Consider the following 22131-nt stretch of genomic DNA (forward strand, 5'->3'; position numbering starts at 1 on the left):
TCAGCTGCGTAGAAAAAGATCCTGGTGTAGAAATTAATATTAAATAAATCCTAACAACAGCTTATCAAGCTTAAACGTGCTGCTGTTGTTCAGCCGCTGGTTTCCTCTTTCTGGTGCGAAGTGGGCCAAAAATAAACAAGTGAGATGGAGTCGCGACAGAAAAGCCGAAGTAGCAGCAAGAAGAGGCAGTCGCTCAAGGTATCGGTTGTTAAGCTTAACGCGGGAATGCTTTACAAAAATTCAGAGATGAACTTACACACTTGCTTCACTTCTCTGTGGGATAACTTTCTTGGAGATGAAACGCTGGTTTGGTAGCGAGGCTCCAAATACACACAGCCGCTCTATCACATGAGCACACTGCTCCGACGTGCTACAGTTATGAGCCGAGTTACGCTGTGTCGCAAGTTTTGTGAGGTGCTTTTTTTATATTTAATGGATCGGATTACATTTTTTTATTTCCCTCCGATATCCGATCCAGTAATTTACGTCAGTATCGGACCGATACCGATACGTAATATCGGATCGGTCCATCTCTAGTTCTAACCAGATGAAATGAACACCTGCTCAACAGTAAAAATACTCTTAGAGCTTAAATACTATCCAGCAACTGAGATCTGTTACAATAAGAAGGAAGCTGTCATTAATCAAATTGTTTTTATGGACATTCCTGGAGTTGGCCAGTAGGACGCTTGTAAAAAGGTATCACAGGGGCCTTTGATAAGAAGACAATTAGACAGAAAACAGCTGGATGAGTTTCCTTTATTTTATCCTTCTATGAACTGATTACAATCTGAAGTGTTGAGAAGTAAGGAGAGCCAGTCACACTACTTTGATGTAAAGATAGGGATGGGTCTCACGGCCAAGTTGCATGACACCTGCTACAGACCTTCAAGCAAAATCTCCCCAATCTGAAAGAAAAGATAGATGAATGTTATCTTATGACTAAACTGTTAATATTTAAAATGCAAAAGACAAACATTCAAAAGGTCACAAAAAAGATGAAAATATGAGAAAATCTCAAACCTGAACATGAGGAGGGGCACTGAGCACATATGTGATGGCACTGACAATGTCTTTTGCTTCCAGAGGCTATCAAAGAAGTTAAAAGTGCTTAATAAAATTTTAGCCGAATAATCACATCAACAATTCTGTAGGAATTGTAGGAAATAAAGGAATAATAATTTTACCTTGTATATAGTGTATAAAGCAGCTGCTTTATCATAATTATCTCTGTAGAGGCGTGATGCAAATTCTGTCTTCACAAAGCCAGGAGAAATGCTCTGCAAAATGACATTATTAATGAGGATTCTTCAAGAAGTACTCTGTGTGCATCTCATAACAGCTGACATTAGTGTTAAAGGTACTTTGGAGCTGGTTACAGTGTCTTTCAAAGGCTTACTGTGGCCCGGATATGAGTGTTTTCTGCACGCAGCTCCTGCCTCAGGCCCTCAGTCAGGGCAGTTACAGCATACTTGGTGGCGGTGTAGAAATGTGTGTCAGCATTAGGAAGCACTTGATGACCGCACACACTGCAACAGAAGGATATTTACAAGCTGCTAATCAAATCAGCATTTACCAACATATTCTGATTTGATCTCAGGCCTTAGTGTTACAACAACAATGGCAACAGCTACTATATAGTTTAACATCCCTCTCTTTTTTTCTGCTTATCTAATTCGGGGTTCTGGAGCCTCGGGTACAGCCTGGACAGGTTCCAAGTCTGTCACAGGGCTAACACAGAGACACAGACACGATTCAACTAAACTAACCCAACTAACTGCATGTCTTTGGACTATGTGGGAAAGTGAGAACTCCTGCAGACACAGGGAGAAGATGCAAACTACACAGAGAAAGACACTGGCCAGATGCTGGATTTGAACCCAGAAGTTGTGAGATAACAGTGTTAACCAATGCATCACCATGCTGTTGTGCTGTAACTTAACAGTTTCTATATAATTTATAATCACGTAGTTATAATACTACCACTACTAATAATACATTTTATTTGAAAGCGCCTTTCAGAATACTCAAGGACACTGTACATGGTAGATTAAGAAAAGCAACATAAAAGCAAGCAGTTTACACAATCACAAAAGCATAAGACATAAAACAAATTTAAAATAGCAGAGTGGAGAAGTTATGTGGGATAAGCTATTTTGAACAAGTGAGTTTTGAGTTGGGACTTAAAGAGAGAGAAGGAAGAGATATTTCTTAAATCAGGAGGTAGGGAATTCCAGAGTCGAGGAGCAGAGCAGCTGAAAGCCCTGCTCCCCATGGTGGCAAGACGGGGGGAGGGGACAGAGAGAGAAAGGGAAGAAGAAGATCTCAGACATCGAGATGGGGTGGCGATCTGAACCAGATCAGAGAGATATGGAAAAGAGAGATAATTAATAGCCTTAAATGTGTACAAGAGTATTTTGAAATTGATACGATATTTGACCGGGAGCCAATGAAGCTGCTGCAGGACAGGAGTGATGCGGTGGATAGATGGGGTCCTGGTGATAATACGAGCAGCAGAGTTCTGGACGCGTTGGAGCTTGTGGATGGATTTTTGAGTAAGACCAAAAAGAAGTGAATTACAATAATCAATCCGGGAAGTAACAAGGCTATGGACAAGAATGGCAGCGGCATGTAGGGTGAGAAAAGGACGGAGACGATTAATGTTGCACAATTGAAAATATGCAAACCGAGTGACATTGTTAATGTGTGAATTGAAAGAGAGAGTACTGTCGAGGATGACACCCAAGCTTTTCCCAGAGGAAGAAACGAAGACCGGCGAGTTATTGATAGTAACAGAGAAACTGTTGGTTCTGGATAATGTTGATTTAGTGCCTACCAAGAGAAGCTCGGATTTATTACTTATTTATGTATTAATTTGATTTGGTTGGCCTGCATTTTTTCTTTGATGATTTTCACAGTAAACTCAAAATCTTTTAGTTCTGAACTGATAGCTGTCCAATGAAAGTGATATTAAGATGTCACTTATGGTTTTAGGATACTGTTATTGACATTTTTAATTGCCTTTACTGGCTATAGTGAGGTTCTTAAATGGGGAGATCAAATGTGTGCTGTGAAAAAAGTCCATTGTGCAGAGTTGCCAAAAGAATGACTGAATCATAAGATATTTGTATTATGATTAAATCAATAAACTTAACAAGCATACCCATCACTGTCCATCAATAAAATAAAACTGCACCTGTTTATGTTTATGATGTGCCCATCGTCCACATTTCTCTCTTTCATTGACTGATAAGCTTCACGTGCACAGATACACAGTGCAAGAACATTCACCTGTAAGAAACCAGCAGTGAAATAAACAGTAAAGAACATTTTTGGAATCATCCATCCATCCATTCACTTCTGCTTATCTTCTTTCAGGGTCACAGGGGGCGCTGGAGCCTATCCCAGCTGTCTTAGGGCAAGAGGCAGGGTACACCCTGGACAGGTCGCCAGTCTGTCGCAGGACTAACACACAGACAGAGACAATCATTCACACTCACATTCGCTCCCGCATTTACACCTATGGGCCATTTTAGTATTTCCAATTAACCATTCCTTTAAATACTTTAATATATAGTACACAACCAGTGTTGGGGAGTAACGGAATACATGTACCGCCGTTACGTATTTAAAATACAAAATATGAGTAACTGTATTCCGTTACAGTTACCGTTTAAAAAGGTGGTATTTAGAATACAGTTACTTTGTTGAAATAAATGGATTACACGGCGGTACTTTCCTGTTTCATATTGTCGCAGGTCAGGACTGTTTGGGTTTTGTTTGACAGTTATGTTCTGTTGTTCCAGGCAGCAGCGTTACGGTTGCCATGGTTACAGGGCGTTGCTCTCTCTCTCTCTGCCACTGTGTGTTTCCTGGGTGAGAGAGGCCTTTTTGTTGTTGTTGTTGTTGTGCTAAACTAACAGGCAGAATGCTACAAGCATAGCTCTAAAGAATGTAGCATCATGGGCAGTGTAGTCCGTGTTGCAAGGAGAATGGACCGCCATACACGTTATGTGTTATGTGTGAGCAAGAGGAGGGAGAAAAAGGATAGTGGAAAAGTACAGCAGTCATCGAGCAAAAACGGGAGCTGGAAGCATGTAAATATAATAATAACCACTGCAGCCAAGAAGAGTGCCTGACGAGCCCAGTTGTAAGTAAGCTATTAAGACTCGACTGTACACTGTGTTCATGTTTTCCTCCAAAAACAATAAGTTCCGTTGGAGCAGCCTTTCAACGCCTCTCTCTGTCTCTGGCAAGAAAAGTTGACCCAGACAACAAAGTAAAGCTAGTTTTCGGCTACAAGCCGACACGGAACCCGCTGTATTAGTCAGAGGTCCCTTTACTAAGGTTCGGAGACGCGGACCTTCAGTAACAGTAATAAATCACAGCAATAGTACATTCATGTAGTTGTAAACAGCATGATAATATATTAAGTAATCCAAAGTATTCAGAATACGTTACTGTCATTGAGTAACGTAACGGAATACGTTACAGAATACATTTTGGGGCATGTATTCTGTATTCTGTAATGGGATACATTTTAAAAGTAACCTTCCCAACACTGTACACAACAACATATTACTGCATACCAACCAGGACAAGTTTTTTTCCAAAATAACTCTTACATCCCACATGTTTTTCCAGGCACTGGTTTTGCCATTTAGCAGTGCCTCTAGATGAGCCAAGCCAGCATTGTTGATGCACACATCCACGCCTTTGTGCTGCTCCTTGATTGCGGCGAACATGGACAGAATCTCCTCCTCTTTGCTCAAGTCACACTTGAAAGGCACCAAAACACCAGGGTGGCCGGCGCTCTGACACTCTGCTGCCAGTTTCTGAAAACAAAAAGCAAAAGATGATACCTTCATAATCACCATCGCATTCAGATTCTTGTGGTAAAAATACTCTGGTAAAAGTTGAATTATCGATTAAACTTCTTTACTAAGATAAAAGAGAAATTTTCCAGGCTCTGAAATGAATTCAAAGCATAAAAGTAAGAAGATAAGGACATTTCAATTATTTTGCAAAGGAAACTTAACCTTGTACAACTCCAACATAATAGCAAAATTAGACATGGGAATGAAAACAATGAATATATGAGTATAGTCAGGGGCTAAAATGGGATTTGCAGATGTGAGAACCCTAAGATCACTGTAGTGGTTATAGGAGTGTGAGGAAATGAATCAAGAGTCACAATAGGCTCTATTGAGAGCTCCGGCAGATTTTTTTCTCTACAGGCTGTGATCAGCTGACCTGTGCTGTGGCTGTTGACCCGAGGTTCACTGCTCTTTGTGGATTTACACAACTCATCAGTATGTAAGTAAGTAAAGTAAGTAAGTAAAGTTTATTTATTAAGCGCTTTTCATAGACAGGTAGTCAAAGCGCTGCACACAGAGATTAAAATAAACAGTACGATAAATAGCAAAATGCACAATATACACAATATAGAGTTTAAATGTAAATTAAAAATATAAAAATGTAAAAAGCATTGGTCAACAGAAAGCTTGTTTAAACAGTAAAGTTTTTAACTGTTTTTTTAATGTATGTAAGATATTATGTCTGATCTGGTATTGTGCAGCTCATTTTACCCATGCATATTGACCAATATGTACAGCATAAATTATTTATTGTAAAACAAAAAGTCTGTCGCTTGACAGCCATTATATGATGTCCGCTTGACAGAGCTACATAACTGCATATTTGCATAACATTAAAAAGTCCTTTGCATTAGAGTTTTACATTAAGTGTTTCTCTTCTGAAATCCAGTTTGTTATTTCAGAGCAAACCTGTATTTTCCCCACGTCCCTGGCGCAGCCCACCACTTTCATACCGAGCCGGACCAGCTCCACGGCTACAGCCGCCCCAATCCCGACCGAGGCTCCGGTCACCAGAGCCACTCTGCCCCGCCAGCGCTCCATCACTGACAAGATAGATATTCCCGACAGAAATAGTTTCCTCTGAGTCGGGAGCACGCAGCAGGTAGGGAGAACGGATCCCGTTGACTCCGCCTCCATTCCAACCAACTAGACGTAGAAACAGTGACGAACTGTCAAAAACCTAAAGACGAGTGTCGTTACATTACTGTTCAGTTTGTGGGTTTGTGGTAAAATGATACGTTTATTGTTCTCATGTGTTATCAGCAGTGTTGGTCAAGTTACTTGAAAATAGTAAGTAGTTACTAATTACTGATTACTTATTTTTAAAAGTAAATAGTTACCTTGTTACTTAGTTAGAATTAGGTTAGGGTAGAAACAAACTTACATAAACGATCCATATAAAATAAAAAAAACTACACCAAACATTGTTACATAATTATACTGATAAAAATGAACTTTGACACAGAGTCATGTGTACAGAGTTATAATGGATGATGAATTGCAACTCGGTTATAGAGTAACATAAACTGCCTGCTGGCCCAGTTTCTTGGTGTCATCTCAGCACGACACAGCAGAAAAAACCTCATTATCATTAACTTTATTTATTATTATTTGTGGCAGTAGTATTAGTTGCAGCAGTTGGAGTATTTTAAATTGGATTTCTCTTTTAGGAACAGTTGTGGAGAAAAGACATGTTGAGTTTGTCTGTAGACTGACATACATGCTTTCTCTTCTCTGATAGCTTCTAGAAAAAAACAGATGTTGCCAGTGCCATCATAATATGTGCTCAGCGCCTCTCTGCATTTTCAGAGTCGTGATTTTCTCTTGTTTCATGCTTTTTACTGTGACTTATTGAACTTTCCTTTTAATTGCATTTTAAAAACAAACACTTTACTCATATTAAGATAACACTGGTATAAACATGGCAATACTGATGTATGGAATTTAAATCATGGCTGGTTCTTCATGAAGAACAGTTTATTGTTAATTCTGTTGTGTTCAATTTCATGTTAGGTCAGTGTGCATCTGAATTGAACAAAAACATTCTCAAGTCTTTCTTCGTTCGCATTAGAAAAAATTTTGGTCATTTTCTCACAGTCATTTTGACAGTTCTTTTTGATGAAAAATGCAACTTTGACTTGGCTTTTTATCATTTTAGGATCACGTAGGAGTATGCTCAGTAATGGTTGGTGGTTTTTATTTATTTTTTCTTAGCAGAGGATAAATGGAGAGCAGTGTTGAGCAGTCAGGAGGTTCACACCACTTTGTTGTGCAGGCTGGATTGTGTGCCTGCACTGTGATACCAGCTACACACCTTCAAAGTTAATGTCGCCAACCTGAAAGGAAAGTTATAGAAATATTATCTTATTTTGAGTAATCTGGTGATATTTAGAATATTAATGAGCTAAATTCAATAAGTGAACATTTAAAAAGTTGAAAATAAGAGAAAACCCACAAACCTGAACATGAGGCGGGGCGCTGAGCACGTATGTGACAGCACTGGCAATGTCTTTTGGTTCCAAAGGCTGTCAGAGAAGTGAAAAATGCTTGATAACTTTTATCAGAGAAATCATATTAACAATCTATAAACTGTGAGATTAATAATTATACCCTAAATTCACTGTACAGAGCAGCTACTTTTTCAGGTTCATCGGGGTGGAGCCGTGATGCAAATTCTGTGTCCACTAAACCAGGAGAAATGCTCTGTAAATAACAAAACAAAAACAAAGGTAAAAGAAGTGTGATTGTGTGTCAACTTTGGAAAGTATTGTAAATGTGTCTCATAGCAGCTGATATTGGTTTTAAGGGCACTTTTTGGGTTTATCAGTGTTCTTTAAAACCTTACCGTGGCTCTGATATGAGTTTTCTCTGCACGCAGCTCCTGCCTCAGGCCCTCAGTCAGCGCGGTTACAGCGAACTTGGTCCCCGTGTAGAAATGTAAATCGGGAAAGGGATAGACATGATGTCCACCCACACTACAACAGAAGAACATTTCACTAGGTCAGCATTTACCAACATATTTTTTATCTGATTTCAGGATCACACCTGTGTTTTATCCTTGGAGGAGGAGTCCTCTTTACCAAAGAAATGAAAAGAGTGCGCGCCACTGGCATCTTAATAAAATGTCACCCTCTTCCTCCTCACCTCAAACTCATCTACTGAACTGAATTCCAGGATTGAATATACAAAAATGTGCACAAATATGCCTATTTATTCCCAATATTAGGAATAAAGGCAAATCATTTCATTCTCACTATTGAAAACTTCACAGTTTCCATTCACTTCAGGTTAAGAGTCGTGGCATCATCCTAGACAGCTCACTATCCTATAAATCTCACATTAATGATCTCACTTGTTCTGCCTATTTCCATCTACGCAACACTGACTGATTGTATCCTTCTCTTTCCACCCAGTCTGTATCCTTTCTTGATCATAGTATAGTTACATCCCACACTGTCTATTGTAATTCTCTCTTGCATGGTTTCCCCCAAAAATCCCTCCATAAGCTTCAACTGGTTCAAAACTGCGCTGCCCGCATACCAGCACATCATCCATATCCTTCAGGAATGTCACTGGCTCCCTATGAAATTCTGAATGGTATACAAGTTTCTTCTGATTAACTTCAAGACCCTTCATAACCTTGTTCCTCCTTACCTTTCTGACCTGTCAAGCACTACCTCTTCTGCCCGCTCACTTTGATCTTCTTCTTCTATCCAGCTTGCCTTCTTTCCCCCTCAGCACCATGGGAAGCAGAGCTTTTAGCTGCTCTGCTCCCAGCCTGTGGAACTCTCTACCTCCAGATATAAGAAACACTGGTTCTCTCCCCCAGTTGAAATCTCAACTTAAAACCTCTCTGTTCAAGTCTGCATGTTCGCTGTGAACTTATTGTTTGTATATTTTATCTTGTTCTTTTGATTGTTCTTTGTTTGCCATTAGTGTTACCAACAGAAGCTCATAATCTCAATCGGAATCTGAGCATGATTATATTCAAAGATATTTGAAAGATGTTTAAATCATCAGACTTCACAGGCATGGCCGCCGTTGATCATCAGTAAATAAAACTGCACCTGTTTATGTTTATGATGTGCCCATCATCCACATTTCTCTCTTTCATTGACTGATAAGCTTCACGTGCACAGATGCTCAGTGCAAGAACGTTTACCTGCAAGAAACCATGCAGAAATATAAAAAGTAAAAATTATTATAATTATTATTATTATTTTAATGGGCTAAATTGTTTTTGATGTTTTGCTGCTGTAACAGAATAATTCCCCAACATTTAGAGCTACATAAAAGTGATAATTTTATTTCATTCAATATTCTGCAAAGAAAACATTCCAGTGAATGTATTTCCACATACCGCACACAAAATATTATTGAAGTCTAAATCAAGATAATTATGTTTTCTAAAATATCTGAGCTCTTACGTCCATCATGTTCTTCCATCCGCTGCTTTTGCCATTTAGCAGCGGCTCTGGGTGAGCCAAGCCAGCGTTGTTGATGCACACGTCCACGCCTTTGTGCTGATTTTTGATCGCTGCAAACATGGACAGAATATCCTCCTCTTTGGTCAAGTCACACTTGAAAGGCATCAAAACACCAGGATGGCCGGCGCTTTGACACTCTGCTGCCAGTTTCTGAAACCAAAAGGAAATGGCAGATGATAAGCTTTAAGATTAGAAAGGTAAGAATCAGGGGCGATTCTAGGATCAGAGCTTTGGGGGTACTGAGCACCCAGAGAGCTGCCCATCCAGGCAAGGTAAACTTTACTCATCACAATGAGACTTCTTCCCCATCTCTGTCAGTCCCTGCATCCCTAAATGCCTCCAGTTGTCCCGAGTTCTCTCTGACTGCCTCCTTGGTGCATTTAAACCCCTGTTCCTCCCTGTCCTCATCGTCTGTTGTCTTCATCTCCATTATCAGTCATCATAATTTTACCCTCTCTGTGCAAGTCTGCAAATTTCTTTATTAAATCATAAGTTTCTTAAATTCATCAAGTCTCTCTGTGCCTGGGTCCTCGTCACAAAACATGACATCACTGTTTTGTACATTTTAACACAATTTAATCCCCACAAAACACTTTTTTGAAAAGTCTGTAACAAAACCATCAAATCTGATCAAGGTTATTAAAATGCTGCCAAAGAAGAATGGATTGGAATAAAAAAAAATACATATCCTAACTTTAAAGTGTATGTATAATACAATACAGATAAATAAAAAATACACTCCAAAAATAGAAGAGTCCTTGAAATATACAAAATATTATTAGAAAATGGAGACACTTGGCCTTTGGTACAATGTATACAAAGTATGAAAAGGTCTTTACTGCAGATACTACTATGGCTCTGCAGATTTTTTCTTTTCTTTTAACCTATGTCACCTCACCTTGAGGTTGGTAAATCTGTCTATCACATTTTGGTGGTCAAGTCTCTCACGCATCTCTTTCTCAACTGACAGAGAATTCAGAGAAAGTTGTTTCTTAAAAGTATCTGTAAAGTGCTCATTTCTGCCTCAAAGCATGGGTCAGCCAGCGAGGTATGTTTGTATGTTATATAGATCATTTTATGTCTTTATTTCACTCGTCTTACTATTTCATTGAATTTTATGTTATGTTTTAGTTCGACGGTGGCGTAGTTTGTGATCAAGGTGAAGCTGTAACAACCCCAAGACCTTACAACTAACATTAAAGCCAACTTCATGCCATCAGTAAAAGAACTCTTTATTGACTTTAAGAAGAGGTAGAAGTGATAGTCGAACTCGGACCTGCATGATTCCCGGCCCCCTGGTGGTGACATCATGCCAATGCACCAAGGACCAAGCTGCTGCAAATGTTAATGGACACACAAGTTCACAGTTGCTTCTTCATAAAGATGTCTAGAAGCCAGACATTAAAGTTCATGTTTGGAAAGATGACACAAGGAGGAATAAACAATAAGGACCTGAGTTAAGCCTGACAACAACAGCATCACAAGTTAGCAAGAAGGGAATTAATGCACCCAAGTTCACAATTCATTACTCAAGTCAAGTTAAAAGGAGATTTTGGATCAACAAATAAGTGCATTACAAGAAAATCAAAATGTCAGACACAAATGAGACAGAAATTGAAGCTCCCAGTGCAGAACAAGCTGCAAGGCAAGTGGATGAAACCTCTTTAGAGCAAACAGTGCAAATAGAGCAACGTAGAAGTGAAAGGCCTCGCGTGCTCACAGAAAAGGGAAAAGAATTCCATAAAGAAAGGTTACAAGGGCTGCAATGTCACTTTGACAGTATTTATGACAGATGGAAAGCATTAATCAAAGTGGAAAAAATCTGTTATAAAAGGAGATCCACCTGACATTCTTGAAGGTCACATGAACGTTGTACAAAGAGAAGCAGCCGAGCTTAATGATATTTATGATGAATACAGAGCAATGGATGGACCACCTCATGATATGCGTTCCAAGCTAGACAAATGCACATCAGTGACTACAGTAGTTTTGCAGAAGATCAAATGTCACATTAAAGGAGGAACTCAAGAGGAGATTGTATGGCCTGATGCAGGCTCTATATTTACATCCTCTAGCTCTGTTAGTGTCTCAGTTCATAGTCCATTTAAAGCCAATACAGTTCTTTCTAATGGTTCCTCCTCCTAAAGACAAGAAGCTGCAGCAGAGTATGAAGCCACAAAGGCTGTGCTTCAGATAATGACAGAACAAGAGAAGTACAGAGAAAGAATGCAAATGCTTGAAGAAGAAGACAAACGCATATCCGCAGAGCAAGCATCTGCTGCAATGTCACAACGTCTCCTAGAGGAAAAGGAGGAAACTGAGCGCAAGTTACAAAGAGAAAAGGCGAAAGCGGCTGTGATAAAGAGACAAGAGGAAAGTGCTGCAAGGAGAAGGTCAGTTGAAGACTTAAGAAGAGAAATTGAAAGATTGGAAAATCTGAAAGGACTCAAGGCAGCACAGGCAAAACTACAAGTTTATGAGGAAGACTACGTTTCAGTAAAGCAAGAAAGAGTCACTCTAAACCCTGCAAACTTACAGGTAACAGAGTCCAAGAATACTGCTAATCAACCCTTACAACCACGAAGAGAGTTAAATGTCACTTATGAGAGCACAGGTGAGCTTGTAAAGGTTTTGGCAGAAGCTATGTCAGCTAATGGACTGCCTATTCCAGAGCCCTCGGTATTTAGTGGGGATCCACTTAAGTTTAAGCATCGGAAGGCATCCTTTCAGACTCTAATAGAGAGAAAGAACATTCCCACTGCCGAAAAGATATTTTTTCTACACAAGTATGTTGGTGGCTGTGTTAAGGAAGCCTTAGATGGCTATTTTCTGATTGGCTCTGAAGACTCATATGAGGCAGCATGGAATATGCTCAATGAACGTTATGGAGAGCCTTTTGTCATTGCTAAGGCCTTTAGAGACAAGTTACACACCTGGCCAAAGGTCACAGGAAAGGATAGTGCAGAGCTAAGAAAGTTTGTGGACTTTTTACAAAGCTGCCAATCTGCAATGACTAATAATGAGAATCTGAACATTCTCAATGATGGCATTGAGAATCAAAGACTTGCTGCTAAACTACCAGATTGGTTAAGTAACAGGTGGAACCGAAAGGCTACAGAGTACCAGCTGGAGCACAAAAGATTCCCACGTTTCAGTTACTTTGTAACATTCCTGTCAATGGAGGCAAGTATCGCATGTAATCCCATTACATCATACCAAGCCATAAGACAAAGTGACTTTGACCAACCAAAGACAAAACCTCAACCTACATCCATTCCTAAGAGACAAGATACAGTGAAAATCTTCACAACTAACTCTACTGAAAGACGCATGGTCTCTTGTGTGTTTTGTAAAAGAGCAGGACACGGCTTACACAAGTGTCGTAAGTTCACTGAGAAACCTGTCGCTGAGAGAGTCAAATTCATTCAAGGTGAAAAATTATGTTTTGGCTGTTTAAATAGTGGCCATCTCTCCAAGAACTGCAACAAGATGACATGCAACACATGCTCAAAACGGGATCCTACATGCCTGCATGAAGAAAGACAAAGACAAGAGACAAAGAAAGAACCACCTAAAGAGCAACAAGTAAGTGAACTGAAGGAAACCCAGCATCAGGTAACACAGTCACAAGACACAGTCAATGAGACCACATCTAATAGAGTGACTCATGAAAGTAAAAACACACAGACATCTGCAATAGTCCCAGTCTATGTATCCACACAAAATGAGCCCAGTAAAGAAGTACTGATCTACGCTCTGCTGGACACACAGAGTGCTTCTTCATTTATTCTTAATGAAGTAGCAAATAACTTGGACACAACCAAAACTCAAGTTAAGCTCAATCTATCTACAATGTCATCCAAGAAAACCACTGTACCATGCACAAAACTTGAAGCTCTGCAAATAAGAGGACTGTTTTCCAAGAAGAAACTCACTGTACCAGTTGTTTACACACGGGACTTTATACCCGCTAATCGTAGTCATATTCCTACTCCAGACACTGAAAGGGCATGGTCACATTTGGAGCATCTCGCTGAACATATTGCCCCTCCTTTGGACTGTGAAATAGGACTCCTGTTAGGGTACAACTGCACACAAGCCTTAATGCCCAGAGAGGTCGTATGTGGTGAAGAAAACCAGCCGTACGCTCAGAGAACAGATTTGGGTTGGAGCATCATCAGCTACTGTGATTCATGTGATACGGGTAATGATGTAATTGGAGTAAGTCACCGCATCATTGTAAAACAAGTTATACCAGAGACTGAGTCACCCACAAAACTAAAGAATAAGGTTAATTCTCTCTTTATTGACTTTAAGAAGAGGATGAAGTGATATATTCTGTGCCACAGATCCAGTTCGCTGCAGCACAGAGTGATGATGAGACCGTTAACATGTGCAACTTAGAAGTAGTCAGAGGTAACTGGATGTTCAATCGGGTTAAATGCAAGGTTGATTGGATTATATCTGAAGACAGGGGCGATTTTAGCCCAGTCTTGGAGGTGCTTCAGCACCCCCAAAATGAATCAAAGCACCCCCAAAGATGTCTTACTTTTTTTGAAAATATTTGCTGTTTGTGGGACACACTACTAAAAGTATAAAAAGCATACAGTACTTAATTGAGATGGAACATTTTAACAACAAAAGTATAGATAACCCCTCCCCCCTCCCAAAATGGTTTGTTCCAGTTCGGCTCTCTCCTACTAGCTCTAGCGCCGTTGCTGCCAGAGCATGGTGGCTGAGACGCAGCGGAGCGGAGGTGGAAGTGCCTGACTTAAAACAGGGCATATTGGCTGCATTTAACTTTCAGTTACTCTTTATATAGTTAGGTAGGAGTCAGACCGTGTTTCTTTTTAACTGCAAAACATTACACCAGGTAACCTGCTGTGTTGAAAATAGGGCTGCCACGATTAGTCAACTAGTCACGATTACGTCGACTATCAAAATCATCGACGACTGATTTAATAGTCGACGCGTGGTTTGAAGCTTTGTAAGATCACAAAAGACGCAGGAACAAGTAGTAGAATTTAAGAGTGTAATAACGGACTGAAACAGAAGATGGCAGCACTGCATGTACAAGGATGCCAGCTGCCGTTAAACCCCGAAAAAGAAGAAGGAGCTGTGTCCCAGAATTCATAGCGCAGCCCAGCTCAGTTTCCAACAATGGCGGCAGCTAGTTAGTTTTAATATTACTCTTATTATTCTTTCTGGGTCACAAAATAAAGGTTTAGCATATTTTCAGGCGAGAATGTAGCTGTGTAAACCTCAAATATCTGCTCAGTTTATCAAGACACCACATATTTTCAAAAGCGCTCCGACGTTTTCGGAGACGTCTGTTACCCACTAGCTTGATAGCTAGCCGGCGGCAAGGCTCACTAGAGCCCGTGAGAACACCGGCAAATGGTTTTCAAACCCACTGCGGTCTTTCGCTACTCAGGTTAAACATATATAAGTCACTTAGATAACTTAAAAATGTTATTGTTTGGCTTTTTTTAGTATTTTATTTGTTCCTGAGTAAATCGGTTAGGCTGAGATTAAAGTTATAGTTTTTACACAGCTGAATAAACGTCAAGCAGACAACTGATTATCAGAAGTGTGAGATGCTCGAGAATATACTCCGGTGTCCCGTTATATTATTATATAGTTAGCACATACCTTAAACAGAGCTGTAAGCTAATGATAGTTATATGAGAGCAGATGCATGCTGGTGCAATAAGCTGTACGCTGTACATCCAATGGATGCATGCTCTGATTAGTCGACTAATTGCAAAAATAATCGGTGACTAGTCGACTATCAAAATAATTGTTTGTGGCAGCCCTAGTTGAAAACGTGTTTTCCGACGATGTTTGCTCTGTAGTAAAATTAGCGATATTTGACTGCCCTGTTGATCTCATTGAAATGTATACAGCCTATTTAAAATCTAAAACTTAACATTGTCCGTAACCTGCTGTTGTTACCACTGTCCTGTTTTAAATGTAATGAGAGAAACTGGTTATTTTGCCATATGTGCATGTGCCGATATTGAACCCAAGGTACTAACTAGCTAACTGACTGGATGCCCATTAACCTTATAACTCCTGTTGTGTGTGTGTGTGTGTACAGATTGTCAGTCCAAAGAGGGAGAGAGGAAAGAGGGGAACATGAGGACAAAGTACAAGATCAGGAAGTACCAGGTAAGAAAACAGACAGGGAGTACTAACAGGCAAAACAGGAACTGTTAAACTGGCAAAGAAAAAGAAAGACAAACAACTAATACAAACAACTCATACAATCTGGAAGTTGTGTTCTCCCTATATTAAAGCTGCTATACAGAATCTGCAAAACAAACTGGGTTGTCAGCCCTGGCACTGCATTACCATATTGAGCTTCAGTCAGAGAAAGTCACGGTTGCCAAAGACTTTATAAAGCTCAAGAGTGAGGCTGGTGCCATTCCAGATATGTTAACATTGTACAATCTTCTGGATAATCAGATCTTCCCCAAACTGAAAACTGTTATTCAGGTTGCCCTAACAAACCCAGTTAGCAGCTGTAGCTGTGAAAGGTCTTTTAGTGTCTTGAGTCAGCTCCATACCAGGCTGAGAAGGACCATGGGTCAAAGCAGACTCCAGCACCTGGCTGTGATGTCAGTTGAGAAAGAGATGCGTGAGAGACTTGACCACCAAAATGTGATAGACAGATTTACCAACCTCAAGGTGAGGCGACATAGGTTAAAAGAAAAGAAAAAATCTGCAGAGCCATAGTAGTATCTGCAGTAAAGATATTTTCATACATTGTATACATTGTACCAAAGGCCAAGTGTCTCCATTTTCTAATAATATTTTGTATATTTCAAGGACTCTTCTATTTTTGGAGTGTATTTTTTATGTATCTGTATTGTATTATACATACACTTTAAAGTTAGGATATGTATTTTTTTTTATTCCAATCCATTCTTCTTTGGCAGCATTTTAATTACCTTGATCAGATTTGATGGTTTTGTTACAGACTTTTCAAAAAAGTGTTTTGCTATTCTTTCAAAAATGTGGGGATTAAATTGTGTTAAAATGTACAAAACAGTGATGTCATGTTTTGTGACGAGGACCCAGGCACAGAGAGACTTGATGAATTTAAGAAACTTATGATTTAATAAAGAAATTTGCAGACTTGCACAGAGAGGGTAAAATTATGATGACTGATAATGGAGATGAAGACAACAGACGATGAGGACAGGGAGGAACAGGGGTTTAAATGCACCAAGGAGACAGTCAGAGAGAACTCGGGACAACTGGAGGCATTTAGGGATGCAGGGACTGACAGAGACGGGGAAGAAGTCTCATTGTGATGAGTAAAGTTTACCTTGCCTGGATGGGCAGCTCTCTGGGTGCTCAGCATCCCCAAAGCTCTGATCCTAGAATCGCCCCTGAGTCAGCGTGTGCAACATTGGAACTAATTCAGAGGTATGTTTGAACAGTTAGCTAATAGTGATAGATGATGAATAAATTATCCCTAAGTAACTCATTATTTCAAATCACAACTCAATGTTACTGTATGTTACTATTTATTATGGCATGTTCTAAGGTTTTTTTGTAAAGATAAACCCTGAAGAGGGAACAAAATGTACCTCCAAGGTTGGGACAAGCAGAAAGACTGGGACCACTGTGAAGCGATTAACCCTCATGTCACAACTTTCCTCCAGCGACTTACTGAATTTGAGTGGAGAACTTCAAATTAGGTAACTGTTTTTGCCGTTTTTAGTGAATTCCTTGTATAATTTAAGTGAACAATGTGTTGTTACCTGTGTCTCCACAGATAATCCATGGCCCATGCTTTCTGGACATTTACACAAGACGAACAACAATGAAGACAAGCTCTCTTGCCATCTTGCAAGACACTGTCTCTGTCCAATAGTTTTTTTTGAGTGTGACAGTTTTGATTTTTTTTCCTTCTTTTACCCGTTTGTTAAAAATTATTTCAGCTACTTACACTTAAATTGTCACATGCATTGGCTCACCCTACAAATCAATGAACTCAGTCCACAAAGCAAGATCAGGGTTCAGTGCAGGTCAGTCAAGTTCCTTCACACCACACACACTCATCCATGTCCTTGTGGACCCTGTTTTGTGCATTGATTTGGTGGTGTGAGACAGTATTTTGGACAAAGTGTATATAAAGGCAGATGTGTGGGGCTTGATATTATATTCATTACAATTCAGTTTATTTGTATGGTGCCAACAAAATGAATGCCAAGGCACTTCACATTGTAGGTTTAAGACCTTACAAAATATAACTAAGAAAACCCAACACTTGAGCATATGTTGTCTGCCATGATATGGATATGACATAATATTGTTATTGTTTGTACAACCATCTGAGAAAATAATGGATTACATAGTTTAGTAAAAACAAATGCTTCCTCAATGAAAATATGTTTTCAGTTCTTTTCAGTTTTTGATTTTGGAAATGTGTATTTCTGCAGAGGAAAATCAGAACTGAAATAAAGTGGTGTAAAGCACATTAATTATATTTTGTGTGTGTGTGTGTGTGTGTGTGTGTGTGTGTGTGTGTGTGTGTGTGTCTATCTATCTATCCATCCAATTTTTTGGAACCCTCCAGTCTCTTACAGTATGTTACTGTTAACTGAAATTACGGTCAATTACAACCTGTTAAACAGTAAATGACCGCCTGTTGGGACACGGTGTCCTCTAGCAGAGATGAATATTTTTGGTACTGATGATGCGTGATAACGGTAAGTTAGTGGTTAATATATTGCAGTTTATTACCTTGCAGCGGGCTTACAGTGACATAACGTGAATAAACGGTAGTATACCAATTTCTTAATCACAGTATGATGTTACTTTGTTGACGTAATTTACGACATAACGACATAACGGTATCTCACTGGCGCCACTGTCGCCAGTGAGATACCGTAAAAAAGGCTACGGTGCGTTACCATAATTTGTCCAAGAGTATTATACCACACCAGCAAAAAACGGTATCATCCTGCAGAACGGTAAGCTACCGTAACACGGCGTCACGGTGTGACGCTGGCAACAGTGACGCCAGTATGTTACCGTAAAGTGGCGATGAAAAGTCTTAAAATAAAAATAAAACTGAAATTCAGATGTTTGTCATCAGTTCAGTGGTGTCTAGCCTTCTTTTTCTGTAATCGAATAAATTGAAATTGAAAGTGTTGTGCCACATCTATCAATGAATCTATTGATCATCTATCAATAATCAAGTTTTACACACAGTCTGTATTGCCGTGCGACAATGACTGACCTGTTGTAAAACAGGTTTAATTACAGTTAAATAAAACTACCAGCCTGACACAGCTGGAAGATCTTGTGTAAAATATACTTTGCACTCTCGCAGAAAGTCTGAGTTTTCATTCTGACATAATTAAAAATGATTTGCATATCAAAAATTATATGAGTCTTTCACTTCAGAACAAACCTGTATTTTTCCAACATCTCTCGCGCAGCCCACCACTTTCATACCGAGTCGGACCAGCTCCACGGCTATAGCCGCCCCAATGCCGACCGAGGCTCCGGTCACCAGAGCCACTCTGCCCCGCCAGCGCTCCATCACATACAGTCGTAACCAGCTCACGCACCAAAAGTATGAAGAGAGGGACGTGCCAAGATAGATATCCCCGACAGAATTAGTTTCCTCTGCGTCTGAGCGCGCACCAGGTAGGGAGAACGGATCCCGTTGACTCCGCCTCCATTCCAACCAAATTACTTGAAAATAGTAAGTAGTTACTAATTACTGATTACTTCTCCAAGAAGGTTATCCAGTTACTTTTTCCCCGCATAATCCATCTAAAATTGGATCACTTGAAAAATCCTCTTTTAAAATTTGGTTTTATTATTTTTAATCTTTTAACTTTATGCACATTGCATCAAGCAAAAAGTGACATTATATGGAACAACCTATGACTTGAAGAAATTTGTGTAACATTTAAACCTATTTTGTGCACATTCAGGCATGTAAAATAAACATTTTTTTTGTGTTTATATTGTTTGTCTGTGATTTGGACAACCAAGCCTGTGCTCAACGCAGGGGAAACAAATTCTGCCGGGGACAACTACCTTGACATGACTGCCACAATAAAAACTGAAGTTAGTGAGCTAATTAATTTGTAACATTCTGTATAATATTAAGTATTTGTGACCATTCGGCCTCTGTTAAGGATTTCCTCGCTAAGATTAGAGACAATATGGGAAGAGTCAATAATTCCTCAGTCATGCTCTATACAGCAGCAAAGAGACATTTAATTTTCAGGGGGAAATGCTTTTTTAGTATGAGTCCTTCCATTTTGCAGAAATGGAAAACTTGTGAAGGTCATCAGCATTTCATAGCTCAACAACCAAGAAGGAAAGAAGGCGTGATTTGGTAATACTTTATACCAGAATTGTGACTCGCAAATTAAAAACTTCTGAGGAAGTTGAATTTTTGATCATGAAAGGTTTTTTTGTTTTGTTTTGTTTTGTTTTGTTTTGTTTTTTGTTTTTTGTTTTTTTTGGGGGGGGGGGGGGGGGGGGGGTTGTTACAAACAAGCTTCCATAAATAACCCATGTAAAATAAAAAACTACATCAAACATTGTTATTATATTGGATACAGAAACCCTGTTGTAACAATGAAAACTTTAAATGGCCATTTTTGTGCACCAACTGATGAGATGAACTTTTACACAGAGTCAGGTTTGCAGAGTTATAATGGATGATGAATTGCAACCAGTGGCGGTCCTAGCCTGTTAGGCGCCCTGGGCGAACACCCCCTCTGGCGGCCCCCCCCCCCCACACACACACACATACATATGAAGAGGGAGAGAGTATGCATAGTATGCAAACGGCTACTAAACAGACATCATACTTTGTCATACAATGAGAACAGGACAAATCAACAACTGACACTGACTAATTAATATTATATTATTGTATATATTGTTTGGAGTTTAGTCTGTTACTGTTACTATTTTTACCATTTCTTCTTGGAGGAACTGTAACCCACATAATATCCTTAGGGATTAAGAAAGTATTCTGATTCTTAATGTTTTAGGATACATGACCTGCCATTATCCAATGACACATCTGCTTACCTGTGTCTTTTGCTCGTTCCTCCTTGTAGGAGCCATAATTAAATGTATTGAATTTTAAGGATCACTGGGTTTTAATTTGTTTGGTTGCTATGGTGATGTGTAACGGGAGTCACGTGGGTGCTAGCGGTGACATTAAGAGGGCGTTGTCAGTGTGTCATTCACTGGTTTGATTTTGACAGAGAGGAGGGCTGGGTAGCCGTAGTTTTTGTTGACCGCAGCACAACGAGTTTCCCCTTGTTGAATTAGAGCCTGTGATGTTTTAAGAGTTTGAATCGCGAGCCGATCACATTGCTCTGTAAACTTTTCAAGCACTTTAATAAACAAGCAAGCAATTCCACCTCTCGCATTACTGCGTAAAGTTGACAGCGCGTCAGGCAAATAGGCAGGCTCCATCCCCGGCCTCTAGCGACTGTGGAAGTCGCTACACTCCTCTTCTTTTCTCTTTTTTTAAACTTTAAAAACAGGTTGTGTGTGAGACTTTAAATAAACAAAATATAAAATATACATTTTAAATTGTTATTGATCCCTTTACCCCGAGTCCTAAAGTGTATATTTATTTTTTTTACTCTTAAGTATTTATTGTTTGTTTTCTTGCACTGCTGTAACTGGAGCCTCGTCGTCTCGTCTCTCTATATACTGGACTGTATGTAGCGGAGATGACAATAAAGTTTACTTTGACTTCAGCAGCAAGCAGGCGCACCGAGGGCTCTTACGCTCACTTTTCGTGTATAGAATTTCGAAAAAACATCGGTGCAAATTATAAGTCTGTATCATGATGTCTGGTGTTTTCGTGTTTGTTGTTTGTTTTTAATTTTGTTTTATTTTGAGAGTTGGTAATTTTTGCTGCTCCAGCCAGCCAGAGAATCCCCCGTCGCCCCGCCCTTCTCCCTGTGCAGCAAGCAGCAGGCGCACCTCGCAAACGGAGGGCGCCCTTACTCCCATGGGCGATAGAAAATCGATCAGTGCCTATGCCATTCCCAATATGGGCTCGCATGATGTCGGGGCAGCATGAGTACAAGCAAATTTTTTTTAACCGATGCCTGTGATGCCGCCCCCTACCACGATGCCGCCCCGGGCAACCGCCCGTGTCGCCCGTATCTAAAACCGCTACTGATTGCAACTAACCGGTTTTATAGTAACATAAACTGGCTGCCATCCCAGTTTCTTGGTCTCATCTCAGCATGACACAGCAGAAAAAACTTCATCATTATTAATTTTATTATTATTATTATTATTGTTATTATTATTTGTGGCAGTAGTATTAGTAGCAGCAGTTGGAGTATTTTAAATTGGATTTCTCTTTAAAGAACACGTGTGGATAAAAGAAATATCAAGTTTGTTTGTAGACCAACGCACATGCTTTCTCTTCTCTGATTGCCTCTGAAAGAAATAGATGTTGTCAGTGTCATCACAATATGTGCTCAGCGCCTCTCTGCATGTTCAGATTTCTGATTTTATCTTGTTTCATGCTTTTTACTGTGGCTTATTGAACTTTCCCTTTAACATTTAAACATTTTAAACACAAGCAGTTTACTCATAATAAGATAACACTGGTATAAACATGGACATACTGATGTATGGAATTTAAACCATGGCTGGTTGTTAATGAAGAGCACAAAATGTCCCAAGAAAACATACCAATGAAAGTCATCACTATTTTGCATTTCACAGCTCTGCTTTTACAGTGG

At 39.6% G+C, this 22131-nt stretch overlaps 2 protein-coding genes across 2 annotated transcripts; both read right to left on the minus strand.

The window, feature by feature from the left end:
* Positions 1-745: 745 nt before the first annotated feature.
* LOC102799907 (dehydrogenase/reductase SDR family member 11-like) lies at positions 746-6078 on the minus strand. Its single transcript, XM_006801503.3, has 7 exons — positions 5787-6078; positions 4626-4835; positions 3197-3291; positions 1400-1529; positions 1188-1280; positions 1024-1089; positions 746-908 (listed from the first exon to the last, which is right to left on the minus strand). Exons 1-7 carry the CDS (start codon positions 6012-6014, stop codon positions 879-881), a joined length of 852 nt encoding a protein of 283 aa, XP_006801566.3. The 5' UTR covers positions 6015-6078; the 3' UTR covers positions 746-878.
* Positions 6079-6242: 164 nt separating this feature from the next.
* LOC102799627 (dehydrogenase/reductase SDR family member 11-like) lies at positions 6243-19037 on the minus strand. Its single transcript, XM_087851083.1, has 7 exons — positions 18795-19037; positions 9305-9514; positions 8945-9039; positions 7723-7852; positions 7488-7580; positions 7337-7402; positions 6243-7213 (listed from the first exon to the last, which is right to left on the minus strand). The coding sequence occupies exons 1-7, from the start codon at positions 18924-18926 to the stop codon at positions 7184-7186; spliced, it is 756 nt and encodes a 251-aa protein (XP_087707209.1). The 5' UTR covers positions 18927-19037; the 3' UTR covers positions 6243-7183.
* Between the last annotated feature and the right edge of the window lie 3094 nt (positions 19038-22131).

The sequence above is a fragment of the Neolamprologus brichardi genome, chromosome 14 (genome assembly GCF_056152115.1).
Source record: "Neolamprologus brichardi isolate AB-2024 chromosome 14, ASM5615211v1, whole genome shotgun sequence".
Lineage (NCBI taxonomy): Eukaryota > Metazoa > Chordata > Actinopteri > Cichliformes > Cichlidae > Neolamprologus > Neolamprologus brichardi.